Genomic DNA, 17,431 nt, shown 5'->3' with positions numbered 1-17,431 from the left:
TGGAAAAGTAAAGAAGTGCTTGCCATATTTTGGAGCAGCAGCTGTAAAGTCTTTGCGTAATGACCGCAGAGTGAGATACCAGTTGGATGAGTGGAACTGAGACTGGGAATATAACCTACTCATATATGTAGTCTGCTGAGTGTTGTTGAGTTTAGCATCTCAATTTTGAGCTTACCTACCTGACTGACATTTTTGGGTTCTGTGGTCCATTGCAGGCTGGCCTTACATCTGGGTTTGCAGATTTGATTCAAAGTTGTTCCTCATGCACAGGCTTTAAACTGCAGAAATTTGAATTTGTTTTGTAATATAATGACACTGTCTTTTAATTTCAACCCTATCTAGTTTAATCTCAAGACTCTGAAAATACAATACATATGGCACAGATCATAACCTTTCTTCAGACATTATTAATTCTGTTACTTCATGATTACATCTCATCTGAAGATGGGGAAACAAGAGCAAGTAAGTCTTAAGTTTTATATTTCAGATAAGGGCAACTTCAAAGCATGCCTTGAATTTATAGTATCCATTTTTAGGCGCACATATACACTTCTGTTAACGGTGATTTTTTTTCCAGTATAATTTTTCTGGTGAAAATCCTATAATATATGATAAGTAACTTAAATATCTTATTTCTCCTTTAGGTAGAGAATATCTTTATTTCTTTTTGTGTCTTGGAAGTGCCTAAGTGGCAGATGGAACTGTAAAGCTCCAGTCTTGATTTAAACTTATGTATTGACTATTTATATTTTAATTTCTTTGAATGTCATGTTTTGAATAGCTTAATGTCATTTGAGAAACTAAATAAGAAAACAAAGGTTTTGTGAGAGGAAGCTGAGACAACCCCAGCTCTAGGTCAGACCTTCTTGCATATTCTTCAAAATTAGTATCTCAAACCCCACCAAACCAAGTTTTATACTCTAAATCTGGTTTGTGGAAAAGAAAAAGTTAAAGCAAGGTAGCTTTTTGATAGACAAAGTGGCTGAATAAAAGGAATGCGGAAAACTTTCCTCTAGCCACAATGGTACTTTCAGGGTAGGTCTTTTTTCCTCCAGTTCTGGTCTCAGTTGAGCAATTGTCAGTATTTTACATCAAATTCCATAGAATTCAATGTAGTCTCTAGAAAGATATATTTTTTTGTTGTTTAGCTGCTCTAAGCTGGGCCTGCTTTCACCAGGGTGCAGTGATGTCTAAAATCTCTTCCAACTGAAATTCCTCTGTGATTCATATTCCTGGACCACAGAGTGATGCACTCTATTCACCCCTTGCTCCTTCTCCCAGCAATCCTTTCTCTTCACCACCACCTGCATTGCAAAAGCATCCCTCCAGCAGACTATAGTCACTCGTTTTCAAGGAAGGTGAAATCTTGACCTGATCAGAAGAGTCTGTAGGTAGATGTCAGGACAAGGCAAAGTTCTCCTTCCTGTGGTGGAGCTGCAGCCTTTAACAAAGCAGAAAGCAGAGCAATACAAAGCAACTCCTATGGCCCCATGTGCCATGGGATCAAAGTAATATATCCTAGTTTTGGCCATCTCCTTGGCACTTCATGTGTTATTTTCATGAGTTATTTAAGCTCCTTTCACAGGTGATGGAAGATGATTCCTCTAGAGAGTTACTCCCTCCATCTGAGGATGTGCATATACGATGGATAGGACTGTCCTATAGAAATGCTTGTGTCAGTCCATGGCCTCTAGTTGGCAGTTTAGTTTAAAAGCTCAATTTATGAGTGACTACAGCTAGAATTGCTAAGGCATCATGCAGTTACATTATATTTGATAATGTTTACATTATATTACATTCTGAAGGTTGAGCTTGTTCACTGAGCACTTTTCTTCTACTAAAATCAGAATACTCTACCAGCAACATTCAATTGAGATTCAAGATTTTAGAATAACTAGTTCTGTAAATGCCATGTAGCAGTGTCAGAAGTGAATTAAAATGTATTTGTAAAAGGATTGCATATTACTGCTGAACTTTGCCGCATTCAGACTATAGCTTTCATCTGCAGTGTGCTTGGTTTGCTAACAAAAATGAGTTTTTATGTTTATCATCTCTGCAGACAAAGAGATATGGAAAAAACCAAAATGTATTCCTCTCTGCTGATTGCATGAAATGCAATTGCCAGCTGAGGAACTGAATGCCAGAATTTTTCATAGTCATTTCTGGTAATAATGTAAAAACCAGAAAATGTTACGGTTTTCAGATACCAATTAGGATCTGTGTGGCTTACAGAAACAGAATTATTTTCTCTGATAAACTCAGCTGATTTTTTTTTAATTGAATGTATTTATCAATATAAGTTCTAATACAAACAGTAATTGATATACAAAATATTTCCTGTGGAAGAAGAACGTGTAAGAGATTGTTAAAATATTTGTTTTATTTTTGTTTTGGTTTGTTTTGGGTTTTTTAGGTTGCAGAACTGCTCCGGCAGATTTAGTTTTTATCTTAGATGGCTCTTACAGTGTTGGCCCAGAAAACTTTGAAATAATCAAAAGCTGGCTTGTCAATATTACCAGAAATTTTGACATAGGGCCAAAGTTTATTCAAGTTGGAGTTGTCCAGTACAGTGATTACCCTGTACTTGAAATTCCCCTCGGAACTCATGAATCCACTGAGAACCTCATCAGGGAAATGGAGTCTGTACACTATTTGGGAGGAAATACCAGAACAGGAAGAGCTATTCAGTTTGCCTTTGACCATCTCTTTGCAAAATCTTCAAGATTTTTAACAAAAATAGCAGTTGTTCTCACTGATGGGAAGTCCCAAGATGAAGTCAAAGATGTAGCAGCAGAAGCAAGAAAAAGTAAAATCACTTTGTTTGCTATTGGTGTTGGCTCAGAAATTGAAGAGGATGAACTTAAAGCTATTGCCAACAAGCCTTCATCAACTTACGTATTTTATGTTGAAGATTATATTGCAATATCAAGAATTAAAGAAGTTATAAAGCAGAAACTCTGTGAAGGTAAGTAAGTGATCATAAAATATTTTGAAAGGTATGCAGAACATAGTTCTGTACCCATATTTCTTTATTTGACAAGCAGAATGTATGATTGATGTAACCTAGGGCACCTGATAATCTTTAATATAATCTTTAATTTTTAATTTTTTTAAAAATATAGTCTTTCATTTTTTTTTCATATAGGATTTTGCCCTAACCTCCAGTTTTTTTTGCAGCGATTAAGTTTGGAAACCCTAAAATTGGTGAGGAACTCATAGTGCTAAGAATATAGGGCTTTCTTTATCCTTTTCCTTGCTGTGGCTGACACTTATCCACAATATAGCATTTCTTCTTGACAGTTGAGAGCATAGCCTATCATTACAAAGTGGAGTTCTTCTGCTAGTGTGTGTTAAAAATCCCAGAAGAAAGACTCTTGGCAAAAGTGCCTGGAATCGTAACAAGCTGTTATGATCTTTTTTTGAAGGGCTTTATAGAAGAATTAGCCAAAACCAACATTGTAAAATGACTTTTAGCTTTAAAATGCTAGCAGCATTACTGTATTGATTTTTCTGACAACTTCATTAAAAAATGGCTTCCTATGTATATAAAAAAATAGCACATTGCTTCTGAAATTCAGCAAATATTTATCAGTGCTAGTTTATACATGTTTTATTACCAAGAATTGATGCAAGTCGTATTTCAGTTCTACCATATTTCTCCACTTAGTAAGAATGAAAAATAGTTTTCACTTGCTCTCGCTTTGAGTATGGACTTCATTGAAAAAATATGGTAATACTTAGGTTGAGGTTAACAATGTTTATTTCTTGATACACTTATGAAAATCATAATAATTTCTTGTGGATGACGTAGCAGGGTGGTCAGTCCAAAAATTAAATCAGCTGAATTCTTTAATAAAACTTAATGTAGGGAGAAATTTCCCAAAATAAATGCAATATTTTCTTTAAATAAAGTTTAAAAGAAGTGCCATTATATTTCATCAAGATGGATTTTCTGCTTTCAGAATTAAGTTACCAAGTATCTTTTAAAATTCATCTGCAATATTTGACGTGACTCTTACAGTAGTACTTTATGAATGTTGAGTACATATACAAAAGTGTACTTACTGTTTTACTTTAAGTGACCCCTTGCTTCCACTCTGTGATGTTGTGCTTCTCCCTCTCTCAAAGAGTGATCAGAGCCAACTGGCAGCTTCATTTCTAACTGCAATGCCTTTAGCAGGTGAACTCAAAGACCAGTAAACTGCATATTTTATATCTGTGGGTGGGTTATTTTATTCACGTTGTTAAGATTCACTTTGACTCTGGGAGAGGAAGTTCCATGAGGGCAAAGCAGCAGTGATTTGGCTATGACGTGAACGTACCTGAAAATTTTCCATTTCTTTCTCAATCGTTTTTGGTTTTATGTCTAGAAAAATGCTACCCTTTGGTATTTTTAACTTCGTTCTTAAATGAATGTAGATATAAGAGCGTAGGGACAGTATTTCCTTTCTGAAAAGGAGGCTGAGGTTTAGTGGGTTCTGTAGTAAGTGGTGCTGATGAGAACTGCCTTGTGGATGAAGGATTCTCGTGGGTCTTTTGGGAACCCTAGTGTTCGCTTTAGAGTATGGCAGGGTGAAAAAGCTGCTGATCCTGTCTTCCAGAAAGGACAACCTGGCTAAAAGAGTCCCTGGAAGTAAAATGTTCCTGTACTATTAATATTCCCCAACAAAAATATAGAAATTAGCATGTCAGGAATACATTTAAAAACAATACTCAATGCAGACCTCAGAACTATATCTGGAGGATGCTGAGGAAAATTCCTTTGCATTAGATAATGGAATTTAACATAAGAAAGTTATTCCATGCTTCAAGAACAAAAAATAAAGCATCAGAAAACTATATTAAAAGGAAACAAGATTTCAGTATAGGCTCAAGAGTTGCTGTGACTGGTACTATGGACTGGAAACACAATCCCCTTTCCCATGGAAGACAGTTCCTAATTTTGCCACTGACTTCTGCATCCTGTATCATGGCAGTTACTTAACAAAATAGTCCTGTCAGTAGGATTCTTTTATTTCTCTTTATCTCTCTTTTATTTCATGAAAGCACCTTCAAAGAAATAGGTAGATGGGAGGTTACTATTTGAAAGTTTTAAGTCATATTTTGAACTATACCTGCATTTATTACTTTGCAGAATCTGTGTGTCCGACAAGAATTCCAGTGGCAGCTCGAGATGAAAAAGGATTTGACATTCTTGTAGGATTAGGTGTGAAGAAAAAGATTAAAAAGAGAATTCAGATACCAACAACTAATGCAAAAGCTTATGAAGTAACCTCTCGTGTTGACCTGTCAGAACTGACAAGGTATTTAAATTTATAAATATACTTCTAAATTTAGTAAGATTTTTTTGTTTGCTTAAAATGTTATTTTAAGATTTATACAAATGTTCAAGTACTGTCTATTTTCTCCCCATTATTTAGGAATGTGTTTCCAGAAGGTCTGCCTCCATCCTATGTGTTTGTTTCTACTCAAAGATTTAAAGTAAAAAAGACTTGGGATTTGTGGAGAATTCTAAGTCTGGATAAGAGGCCACAGATAGCAGTCACTATTAATGGGGAAGAGAAAACGTTATCATTCACTACAACGAGTTTAATGAATGGCACACAAGTTATTACTTTTGCTGCACCTCATGTAAAGGTAAGGAGTAGGTCGGCATCATGCTGGAATACATTTAAGTACACATTATTCCTTTTATGTTTTTTAAAAATGCATGTTCTTATTTTTCGCTGCTTCGGCTTTTCAATATAGAAGGTGGGTACTTTACCCACCGTTTCCAGAGTATCCACTCTGGATCAGAGTGATCATCAGTGTAAGTGCTTTGCAGGTGCTTTGCAGTTGCTTTGCAGTTTCCAGCAGTTAATTGTGAAGATCAGAGACTACTTTTCGCACAGCTTTTGATATGGAGACTAGAAAATGTGAATGAAAATAGTCCATTTTTAGAGAGTTTTTGTTAAGTGTCCAAAGTCCTTGAAAGTACATAATGACGAAAGTTACTTTCTTCTCCAGAAGAGTAAATAGCAGCTTACAAAAGGAGAGTTTAATTTGTATTTGTCTAGGTCTCTCTTGAATAAAAATTCCTTTCAGCTACTTATTTTTCTCACTGAAGAAGGGATTACCTTCTTTGTGCAAACCAATTTTATTGCCTCCTAGTATGATCTGAAGGTTTTTTTTCAGTCTTTTTTCAGTAATTTCCGGTGAAGTATTCAACTCTGTTAGAAAGATTTTCTCAGGTGTGGTTGAGCCAGAGGGAAGGAGATTGAATACCTCCACTCTTGCATTTGTAGCAAGAATACACAGCCTGGAAATTCCCGTTCCTACCTCAGGGAGGGTTATTTACGTGAATAAAGAGGGATGCTTTAGCAGTCAGAGAGTGGGAAAGATTTACTGCTGGAATGCTTCACGGCCAAGTGGGTTCAACTTTTCTGGGAAGAGGTTGCCTGCATTCGATTCCTTACTCCAAATCAGGCTGAAGGAATTTGAAATATAAATCCTCAGAGAGGGAAAGACTCGTGTCCAAGAGAAGGTCTTAACTACTAAGGTTTTTTTAGGGAGAGGTATTTTATTCATCTATTTTTGGATGGAGAATTTATTTTTTCTTTCTAGTTTTCCTCTATCTTTTTGTAATTATTTGTAGATGAGATTTTTTTTAAAGAGGTGTTAAACTTGATTTACTGGAAATTATTAGAAAATTCAGTTTCAAGTCAGTCCAAAAATTTTTATTTAATTGCTTTTGGTATCTACAGTGAAAAGTCTTTCTTGTTCCTGCAGTCCCAGGTACCCATAAACTTCACCATGAGAAGAAGACTTTTGCTTTTTCTTCTTTTGTGTTTCTCCATGCTTGTATTGGTGTTACGGAGAACAGTAATTTTATGCCCTTTTTAGAGCTGTATGTCTCTTAATTAGCCTTTTTATTTAATAAACCTTTATGATAATTTATCACTTTTACTCAGGGAAATGGAAGAATTATATATTCAGATCTATTGTTTATTTTATCTTGGTAATGAGAGCCATTGTAAACAAATAAAAACTCAATGTACAAATGAAAATAAAATTGAATCTAAGGGTGTAGACTATTGTGAAGTGAGTGAAGTAAGATTAATTTCTCTTTATGTCTACAAAAGGTAGCAAAGATATATAACATTCTGAAAGAAGTATGTTTCAGTTTCCTCCCTATACACCAATTTTGTGTGGGACTAATCTCTATTGAAGTTTGCTATATAAATAAATGGTAAGCGGCTAGGTTTGGCTAAAGAGCCAGGTTGTTTTTGAAATGAATGGATAGGCTCAAGAAGCAGGCAGTTTAGGTATCTCTCATTTTGTGTTACTTACAGAACTATGCTACATCAAACCAAATCTTAAGCTTTAGAAACCTGAGTTATTGTAAGATGCTGAATGTAATATTTGGTTTATTCATTGTAATATTGTGATTCTTTCTGCAAATATAATGTCATCTTTATGATTTTTTTTCATAAGAGATTAAATAGAAATACTTTCAAGTACCAATTTGTTTTCACCATGATTTAAGCTCTGAAGTGCTTGAGACATTATACTGCTGCTGAAAAAAAGGCCTCCAGCTTTTGATTTTTGACAGGTACAGGTTTTAGAAACGGTCAAGATCAAAGCCTGAAAAAAATTTGTGTTATAAAATATTTCTGAAATAGATTAGTTATTACTGAATATCGTATTCTCAATAATAATATTACTAGGCAATACTTTTTTGCCTGTACAGTTTACAATTTTTTGTATGACAAAACCTGGAACACTGATCATCTCAACCAGTAACAGTTGTTTAAGTGTTGGAATGAAGTTTTACTGTTATTTAAATTGAAGATTTTTTTTTTAAACAATTCTGTTTTGTTCACTTTTCTTAGACATTGTTTGATGAAGGCTGGCATCAAATTCGTCTCTTAGTAACAGAAGATTTTGTAACTTTGTATATAGATGACCAAGAAATTGAAATTAAGCCACTACATCCTGTTTTAGGAATTTACATCAGTGGCCTAACCCAAATAGGAAAGTATTCCGGAAAGGAGGAAACTGTACAGGTAAGCATATGCTAAAACCACAGTAATTCAGAAATTCTGCTGCAGGTTAACATTGCGTTGGTGCCTTCTGTTTTCTTGAACTTACTCTTCAAATTTACACTAGGCTGAATTTTAATATTCAAGATTTTAATCATTAAGAGGGAACATAAATTGTCAGGAGGACTCAGCAGAACCGATATATCCTGTGTGGTGGGTGCTTAATTGGTCTCACTGACTTCAAGGGACATTTTATGTTGCTGAAACACAAATTTAATGCAATGTGGTCACCTGAATTTGGGAAACAGTCACAAAACAGGCCATTTCCTCTGTGCTTAACACTTGGATATAATTTGGTTCCATCATCAACCCATCAACCCATCAATCAGTGTATGGGTTGTGCTGCCACAAGAGAGAGTGAACAAAATTTCGAGGAAGTTTCTTTCTCGTCAGTAGCTGTCAAGAATGTACAAAGCATATCAACTCTATTTCTGCCATACTGCAAATATTTGGTACTCCAGCTGGGACTGTTTGATTCTGCTGTGCTGGAGGAAAAACCTTGAAAACCCTGTACAGAGATTCTCCTCTATTCTATTGAACTTGTGTATCTTCAGCTGTATGCAGACATCAAAAGGCTGGTTAAAACTTGAAGCTGTAAAGATAAAGACTTTATAGACCAATAGTGAAGACTTGTATGTTGACAGTGTTCCAGATGTTGGCTAAATATTGTTTCCTTATCTTTATCACAGTGTAGTAATGACATTACTAATTAGAGCGAGAGTAATGGAAACAATACCAAGAAATACTGAATTACATAAGTAGGCATTATTTTTAGTTATTTTCAAAGCTATGCTTTTTATCTACTCTCATGATCCTTACTGCTCCTATTAAAATAAGTTTATGTGTTTTTCATCGTCTTCATTAACTCTCTTCAGATGTCATTACTCAGTTACTCCTGAATTTTGTGTATTTATAGACAGGCTTCAGTTCTATTATTATCATATTCGAAAATTGTACATGGAAACTTGGATGAAGAAGTGTGTGTGCGACTCAGCATTTCTGGGGGTAACATTGTCTCTGTATTAAAGTACCCCTTTGTGAAAGCTACTGAAAGTTTATCACAGGTTTCTCACAGGACTTCAGGCACTTATTGCAAGGAAAGTAGGGATTTCAGAATTGTCATCAATCATCTCATGCGTTTTCTCTGTCGATGCAGGATTATCCCATTTTTATTGTTTTATGCATTCTAGAGTTATAGGGTGGGTTGGTTGGTTGTTGTTGTGTCTTGTTTTTTCTCATAAGTCACTGCAGAAAAGAGAATTTCACAGATTCCCATTAATACAGTTTCTGAGCTAAAGAATGTTAGTAGCAAGACATGATATCTAAAATAAAAAGGAAAATATTTTACAAATGTCTAATTGAAGGAGATCCTCTTCTGGCAGTGGATTAGGAGAAAAGTAGATCTGCCTCAGGTTTCAATTTTATATTTCCGGATGATTTCTGTAATCTAGAAAAGTTATTTCCTTTCTCCACTTTCTCAGACTGTGATGCATTCTGCAAAGCATTAACAGTCAAACTTTGCCAGGATATGTCTATTTAAACTGTGATTGTGGAGCAATATTTTAATGAATCTGCATACCACTTTTCAGTGAAGTGGTATTTTGAAATCCTTTAAGAAAGGAATTGTTGAAGCTGGGTACAAAGTATGATAAGGAATCTTCTTCAGAGACTCTTTGATGAATTTTCATTCTCATTCTGTGCTCTGATTCAGATGTTTTCTAGTGATATTTTGCAAGTGTTCTTGATTTGGTGAGGGTCTTACTGGCTGAAGTGCTTTCCAGTATAGTGATGACAAACTTGCTTACATAATCAAGTGTTGTGAATTGTAGACATTTTAATTTTTGAACACATATTACTAGGCATGACTAGGCATACATCAGACTCCATTTTCTGTGCTTTCTTCCCCTGTTAGTTCAACTTGCAGTCTGCGATTCCAGCTAAGTGTAACAGAACTGACTTCAGTGGTTTCATTTTTCTGGAGTATAGTGACAGAGTAGGATGGCACAAATTTTTCCTTACCTGGTACCAGTGTTTTTATTGGCTGCTTTTTAAAGTTTTATGCCATACAGCTAAACTCCAAATTCTTTCAAGTGTGAGGGATGCCTTCTGATGCTTGATCAAAATTTACTGATCTTAGATCTAGTAGAGACAGGTCAGTGTAGAAACATCTTCCTAGGACTGTTATGGTAAAGAGGAGAAGGCTGTTTTTGCTTGTGCTGTTGTAGCTTGTTTCCCAATGCTATTGGCAGCCAGAGTAACTCATGCTGTGTGTGTTTGGATCTATTGCCAGGGATTAGGGGCAGTGATTTCTATTATCTTAGAAAACAAAATCTTGGACTGATTATTTTTCTTTAAATAATTCTGTTACAGAATGTTTAATTGGTTGCACATATTAGTCATCATGAGTAGCCTGACTAAAAATGTTTCTACATCTTTACCTGATTTTTAACTATAGTAGACACACAGAGCTTCCGGTTACTCTTACTTTTTAATGTTTTGTTCATTTTTTTTAAACTTGTGGATGATATAATTCAAGAAGTGTATAGATTAAACTAACTTAATGTCAGACTATTAACATTTTCTCTAAAAAAAGTCTTTTATGTTTTGAATTATAGTTTGATATACAAAAATTGCGAATCTACTGTGACCCAGAGCAAAATAATCGAGAAACAGTCTGTGAGATCCCAGGATTTGTGAGTATGATAGATGAACTTTTGTGTACTACTTGGCATTTTTTAGAAATCACTGTTTAAAGCTGACTCAAGAAATTCTTAAAATAAGTAACACTACATTGATTCAGCTGGTGCAAACAAAATGCTTTTTACCTGTGCAATATCAAGCGACACAAAACTTGTCTGTTTTCAGCTTTATTTTTGCACAAACGTATTTTAATTTTTTTTTTTAGTTTAGATATTTGATAGTGGAAATTTGACAGCAGTATAGAAGAATCTTAGAATTTTCTGTTACAATTTAAAATTTTAAGCATTATAAATTAATAAAGTTACTAGTTTACAGCAGTGTAAAATACGGTAAATAGTACTTTTAAATTTGTCTGATCTACTTCTTGTTACCTGTCAGGTCACTTAATCTCTGAAATTTTTGTACATAACCAAGAAACCTATATTTTTAAATCACCTTTTCCTGTCACAAGTATCTATGCTGATGTCTGTGTTAAATATCCCATTAAGTGAAATGTTGCCAAGATTTTATTAAATATGTTATGGATAAGACAAAAATAAAATCCTGTTCAGGGTTTCATGATTCATGTACACAATCAGGAATCTTATGGAGATACTTTGACCTTCTCTTTGCCCTCTTACAGTTAATTATGCAATGAAATGTGAAACACATGCAGACAGATTTGGAAACCATTTATGAGACACAGTTGGAGCCAGATTTTCAAAGGCATTCAGCTCCCATCTCAAAATATAAGCAAGAAATTGTTTTATACGTACAATTTCCTTCAAAATGTCCTCCTTTGCTTGGTATATAAAAGAAACTGAGCTAAAGATAATCGGACAACAGTGTCTTACGGTGTAAACCCATGTTGTGTTCTGATTTGCTTTAGTATTAGGACTGTTTTGCCAGTTTGACAATAGAATGTGTGAATGTTCAATGTCCAGTTATTTCACTTTTTGTCAGACTTGCACAGAGCCCCAGCTAGTTTGTTTTTAATCTGTTTATTTGGGGCCCGTGTATCTACTGCAATCAGCACTCTTATTAGAACTTTTTCAAAACTCACAGCTTTTATTTAAGCAACGAGAGGGTGGCTGGAGCTGTTGTCGTAAATTAAGATTGGACTTTAGTCATGAAATTTGAAACTCATTCAGAAAATAAAAATGTTGGATGAGAAATATGAGGTTTGTGGTTTTATTATATCAGAGTGTGGTTGTGTCAGAGCTCCTGAACTAAGCAGGGGCTATATGTACTAATTACAGCTTTAGTTCATCCCCTTTCCTGGAGATGCCTAGCTTCATAGTAATTTTGCGCTCCCTCTGTGATCTCTGGAGAAAGATAACCTTCTCTAGTGGTTGCCTAAGATGAAAATTGAATAGAGAGGAAGCTGTGTCTTGCCACAGATTGTTTATGAAGCCTGTGGTGACTGTGGACATTAGAAAAGCACTGTACAGTGCAGCTAATGTTGGCCACTAAACCATTAAGACAGATAATTTCATGGTTGGTATGCTGAAGTATCTGGTTGTTGCAGATACAGGAAAACTCAATTCAACTGATAGCAGGGTCTAATCCAGTCACACAGGAAAGTGAGAAAAAGCCAGCCTTGCCTCTGTGCTGCTGTATGTTTACCCAGATGCTGGATTCAGGCAGAGATCAGAGATTTTAGAAATATTTTGGTATGTTCTCTGACATGAACAAGTAAGCAGAGGATTTTTTTAATGAGAAGTTACTCCTGGCAAAAGGTTCGACCCATTTAGTGTATAAATATTTACATCTTTCAGTATTAATTCTGATGTTGTCATTGCCTTTTAAAAGTTTCTACTGGTAGCTCCTGTTCAGAGACTCTTAAATGAAATGAACTAAAAATTCATATGCTTTGTTAGCAGCTGCACATAAGTCTGAGAATGTCTAAAATTTTGAATTATAATTCCTTGACAGTTAACAGCCCTAAATTTATGATTGGTTTTGGTAGTGTTTACTAATGAATGGATTTTTGCTTACTACAAATATTGCTGTACTCTTAAACTGTGTTTCTTCTTGTTTCAGAATGGAGAGGTAGGCTCAATCCTAAACTGCTCAAACTCAGTTTAAGGTAGTATTTGACTTTATATAAACTTGTTATTATTCTAGGGAGTATACACTTTGTTTTGAAAAGTAGACAGAGGTTTGCTAAGCTTAAAAGTGCTGGATTTCCATTAATTGAACTCTAGATAATAGACAAATTCAAAATCAGTTTTCTGAAGAAACCCATGTTTATTAGAATAAATGGCCTGATCTTTTCTCTGGTTTGGTTCAGTTGCTCTTGCCAATCTGGTTGCTGTTGCAAAGTGAACAGGGATATGCATAGTCAGGTATCTGTTACCTGCATAATTCTAATGTGAGCTCCCTGAAGGGCAGCTTGTTTGAAAGCTTAATATGATAGCTTCCCTAACCATCTGTGTAACTCTATTGCAAATGACACATGGATTTGTATTTTGATCAATCATTTAACCCTGAGAAAGAACTCCATTCAGAGAAAATTGTAAAAAGTCCGCATTATTTTAGAAAATATGAGTAAAATAGTATAGAAACTGTTTTAAATAATAAATACAAAATCTGCTTTTTTATATCTTGGAGTCCTAAATTTTTGCCTTTCCATACCTCTAAGAACTTGCTGGGCAAAAAGAATTCACTAAATCTAACTTCAGCATATAGATTTAGTACAGATGTACCTAAATCCTGGGTGCCTGACCTTGGGCAAATGAATCTGATCTAGTAGCTCTCCCCTTGCCTGCTTTGATAAAACACCAAGGTTTCAATGATAAGAAGTAGATACCTAAAAAAAAAATTAATTCTAGAGGGTTATGTGGTGACCTAATGGTCTTTGGAGGACAGGCACCCTGAGGACCAGGACTGGTGTCTGGTGGAGTCAGTGGTAGCAGCCATTCCCCACCTTTTCTCAAGTAGCTTCACAGTAGGGACATATGTCCAGCAGGTAGGAGACTTGGGCTTTATGTTCATTTCAGGCTTGCTACACATGATAGCATGTCCATCAGCTGTGGTCATTATGCTATACATAATATGTATTAAATTATTATTTTTTACAAAAATTAATTAAATAGTTATATTTGGTAATTGAGCACACTTCAAATTATGACTATTATTTCATTCATTTAGGAGAAGAGTTTTGCATGTTGCCAGATGGAAAATTATCAAACTATATGACAAAGTGTGGAAAAGCAAATAGAGTTTCAGATATCAGCCCAGTATTGGTACTTAATTTTTTATTTATTTTTCTTCTGGATAAAATGATGAATTAATGCATGCAAAGTAGTTGGAGGGCAATATTCAGGTAAGGAGAAGTTCCAGCTAAACAAAGAAGTAAAAGTCAGGACCTATGAAAGCTAAGAAAATTCACCTTCATATAATATTATGATATGTTTGCTAAATGCTTTTGGCATGTGTATTGATGGTTGGTTTCACTCTTGTTAGTGCATGAATGGCCCTAGTGACGTAGGCTCAACACCTGCCCCCTGCATATGCCCACCAGGGAAACAAGGACCTCCAGGCCCCAAAGTAAGTTTCCATTGTGTCTTACTGAGTGTACATGACTCGTCTTGTCTTATATTGGCCAGTCATAGTCAGGCAGATTAAAAAGGTAGAGGATAGGTTCTCCTAGTTATGGTTTCTAGTGCACAAATATAGTGATTAGGATCCTCAAGGCCAGGTTTTGGTACCATAGCTCCTAATAACACAAATATATCTTTTATTTTTTAAAGAAAATTCTCATGAATGTAAAATTGTGTTTCCTTGCTACTCTTCAGCAAATGATCTTGCACTGTTAATTTTTTGAGAATGAAATGGTTTGCTAATAAAAAATCTTCCAATGGTGAAGTTTTTTCCTTGTTTGTTAAAGAATGGACTAGGTGCTTACTTGGAGAGTTCCACCTTAGCTGTTCTAATGACCTCACTTCAGTGCTGTTGAAGAATTAAAATGAGAACCAGACTTGAGTCTCAGATGTCTAACATAGCAAACTCAACCCCTAGTATTTGGCTGCAGTACCTTTCCTGATAACTGTGCTAAGCAATGCTTCCAGAATTACTAGCTTGCCTTATAAGGGTAGCCAAGAGAACCCCAAACTGCTTGTCTTTCATTAAGCAAATGATTAAAAAACCCCTGCTCTCATTATATAAGGGGTTACCAGTCTGCTGCAGCTGCCTCAAGTCAAAGGGCTTTTTGGAATCAGGGATAATCAGGGAATTGGAATCCACAAGGTGGAGATAATTATTATTTAATGTAACAGAAATTTTGTGGCCTTTTACCTTTCTTTTTCTCTTTAGCCTATTAGAAGAAAAAGAGAGAGAAGAAAGTATTTCTCATTAAAAAAAAAAAGTGAAAGCCTGTAAAATATGAAGGATTATGAAGTGCCAGAATTAGGGTAACCTATACAATTTTATTTAGATCCCTACTTCATGTGCATTGGAGTATAATATTTGTTTGGGGATGACTGAATAATACAGGTGACAAGATGGTGCCTAACACAAAAGACTGTAGAAAGAGTGAAAAAGAGGCCAATTTAAGATTGTGTAGGTTATCTTAGTTACAGTATCTCTTAACTTTTGAATACTGGATGTGGGAACCATATAAATTTAAACTTAATTTATGTATTTGCATTATTAATGGAGTACAATAAAATTAAATTAAAACAATTTAAAAATACAAGTAACTGATATTTTAACATTTTCAAGTTAAAGAGATAAACTTTCATAGCTTAGATAGTATATTTGAAAGCAAATTTATTTTTGCTCAAATCTCAAGCCTGGACTTCTTAATTTGAACAATAATAATTCTGGATAACCTAGTATAATTTAGCAAGTTATAATTGTTATGCTCTTCTAAAGAGACATTATTCTATATCCATTCGCATTTAGTTCAGCATTACATTTCCATGGTTTATACATGAAAAGCCTAGTTTTTGCAGTCACACTGAAAGCTGGTTGCCTGTTTCCCTCCTAGCATCCTCCCTGTTTGTAACAATTCTGCAGTTATAACTGACCCATAGGTCTGTTGATGTTTCAGGCTGAAGAATGTGGTACCTGCTTAATGCTCCTGTAGAAATAAATTGTTTTTATAGATTAAGTCTTATTCGATTTTGCTGGGCTCGAATCAAGTCCATCGGAAAAATAAACCAAGAACTTTAATATGCTAGGAGTATATATTGAATAGGAAGTTAAGTTCCTGCTTGCTTACCATAAACATGAAGCCTGAGGCATCACGGTTTTTTTCCTTTAATGTGGTCATAACAGAGGTTATCAAAATAATTATAAAGGCCTTCTGGGAAGAAATCTGAAAGAATATCTTTTTTAGACAGCAGTAAGTGTGTGGAGAGGAGTTTACTATTTATCAGCTTTTAGTCCTGACTCCTCCCTTTCCAGTGATTTTGCTTTAAGAACTAAACTCAGCCAAAGCAGATGAGAGTTTTCTTCAAGTAGAACTGCTAGATGAACGAGGTTTTTGTAAAGATTTTTTCATTGATTTGGTGAAAATGTTTTTTATTTCTGTTCATGAAGATATCAAAAAGCTTGAAAGCATTTGAGATGATGGGCCAAACTTGTGCTGGCATTGAGTGTGGGCTTACTTCTCCAAGTCTTGCTCAAGAAATTAGGGAGAATTTTCCCAGGGACGAGGTTACAAGATTGTTTCCTTTTTGCTATAGGAATTATGCCTCAATAGCAGGTATCTGAGCTTGCAGCCACTGTTTAGTGGAATAGGGTTAAGGTTGCTCTGTGCCAATATTAAAATGCTATTTCATCTGTCTAAACCTATTGTTTCTCCATAGGGTGACCCTGGGCAGCCTGGGACTCATGGTTATCCTGGTCAGCCTGGTCCAGATGGTAAGCCTGTGAGTACTAAAAACTTAGTCATATATTGTAAATGCAAAACTAACAGGAGAAATACCATGTACCAGTGATACCACATTTTCAAATTTAGATTATTTTGTCTCCGTTCTTTGAAACTGTGGATATCACTGAAGTGCTGAATGTAACAATTCTATGAATATGTTAATCATAGTATTTTTGTTTTCAACTAAATTATTGTAAATATGATAGCATGAGTTAGGCACTGTTGTAGAGCAGAGAAGAGAGTATAAGTGCTCCTGTTGGTCTTCGCATTAGTTTGCAGCAGTTATCACCTTCTGACCTTCAGTCTTTACTGCTTAAAAATTTTTGCATTAGAAAGCACTTTAGGGCAGCTAAACTCCTGTCTATTTTGTTTTAGGGATTGTTTATGTTGCAGCTTGGTTCCTTTAATTTCCTTCTAGGCTGCCTCAAGTAGTCCATTAAAATATGTAGCTATACATATGCAATGTTAAAAATATAAATATTTTGCAGTTCTAAAAATTATGTGCTAAAACATATACATAAAAATACCTGTATTTTTCTCTTAATCTAGATTTTACTTTTTAAGCTAACATTTCATTACCATGGATGGTAAAATATGGAAGAAAGTAGATGGATAACACGTCCCTAAAATAAAAATGACAGATTTGGCAATGCCTTCTCTGGATTTTATGGTTAACATTTCTTTATTGTAATAAAATTGTAATAAAAGCAAATACATAGAAATAGCCTAAGGTTTCATTAAAAATATTTATTAGATCTCTGAATATAATTGGAAGTCTCTAAGATACTGA

At 34.9% G+C, this 17,431-nt stretch overlaps 1 protein-coding gene across 1 annotated transcript; it reads left to right on the top strand.

The window, feature by feature from the left end:
* Window positions 1-374: 374 nt before the first annotated feature.
* On the top strand, window positions 375-16,639 carry COL21A1 (collagen, type XXI, alpha 1; the record flags this gene model as incomplete). The annotated part of the gene is made up of 9 exons (XM_010187857.1): window positions 375-462; window positions 2,414-2,965; window positions 5,135-5,303; window positions 5,421-5,637; window positions 7,872-8,045; window positions 10,697-10,774; window positions 12,804-12,812; window positions 14,229-14,312; window positions 16,577-16,639. Coding segments are annotated over exons 1-9 (1,434 nt in total), but the record flags the coding sequence as incomplete, so codon positions are not given.
* Window positions 16,640-17,431: the final 792 nt, after the last annotated feature.

This window comes from Mesitornis unicolor, unplaced genomic scaffold (genome assembly GCF_000695765.1).
Source record: "Mesitornis unicolor isolate BGI_N332 unplaced genomic scaffold, ASM69576v1 scaffold17977, whole genome shotgun sequence".
Lineage (NCBI taxonomy): Eukaryota > Metazoa > Chordata > Aves > Mesitornithiformes > Mesitornithidae > Mesitornis > Mesitornis unicolor.
The sequence above is the reverse complement of the archived record's forward strand: the minus strand, read 5'-3'. Positions and strand labels throughout refer to the sequence as shown.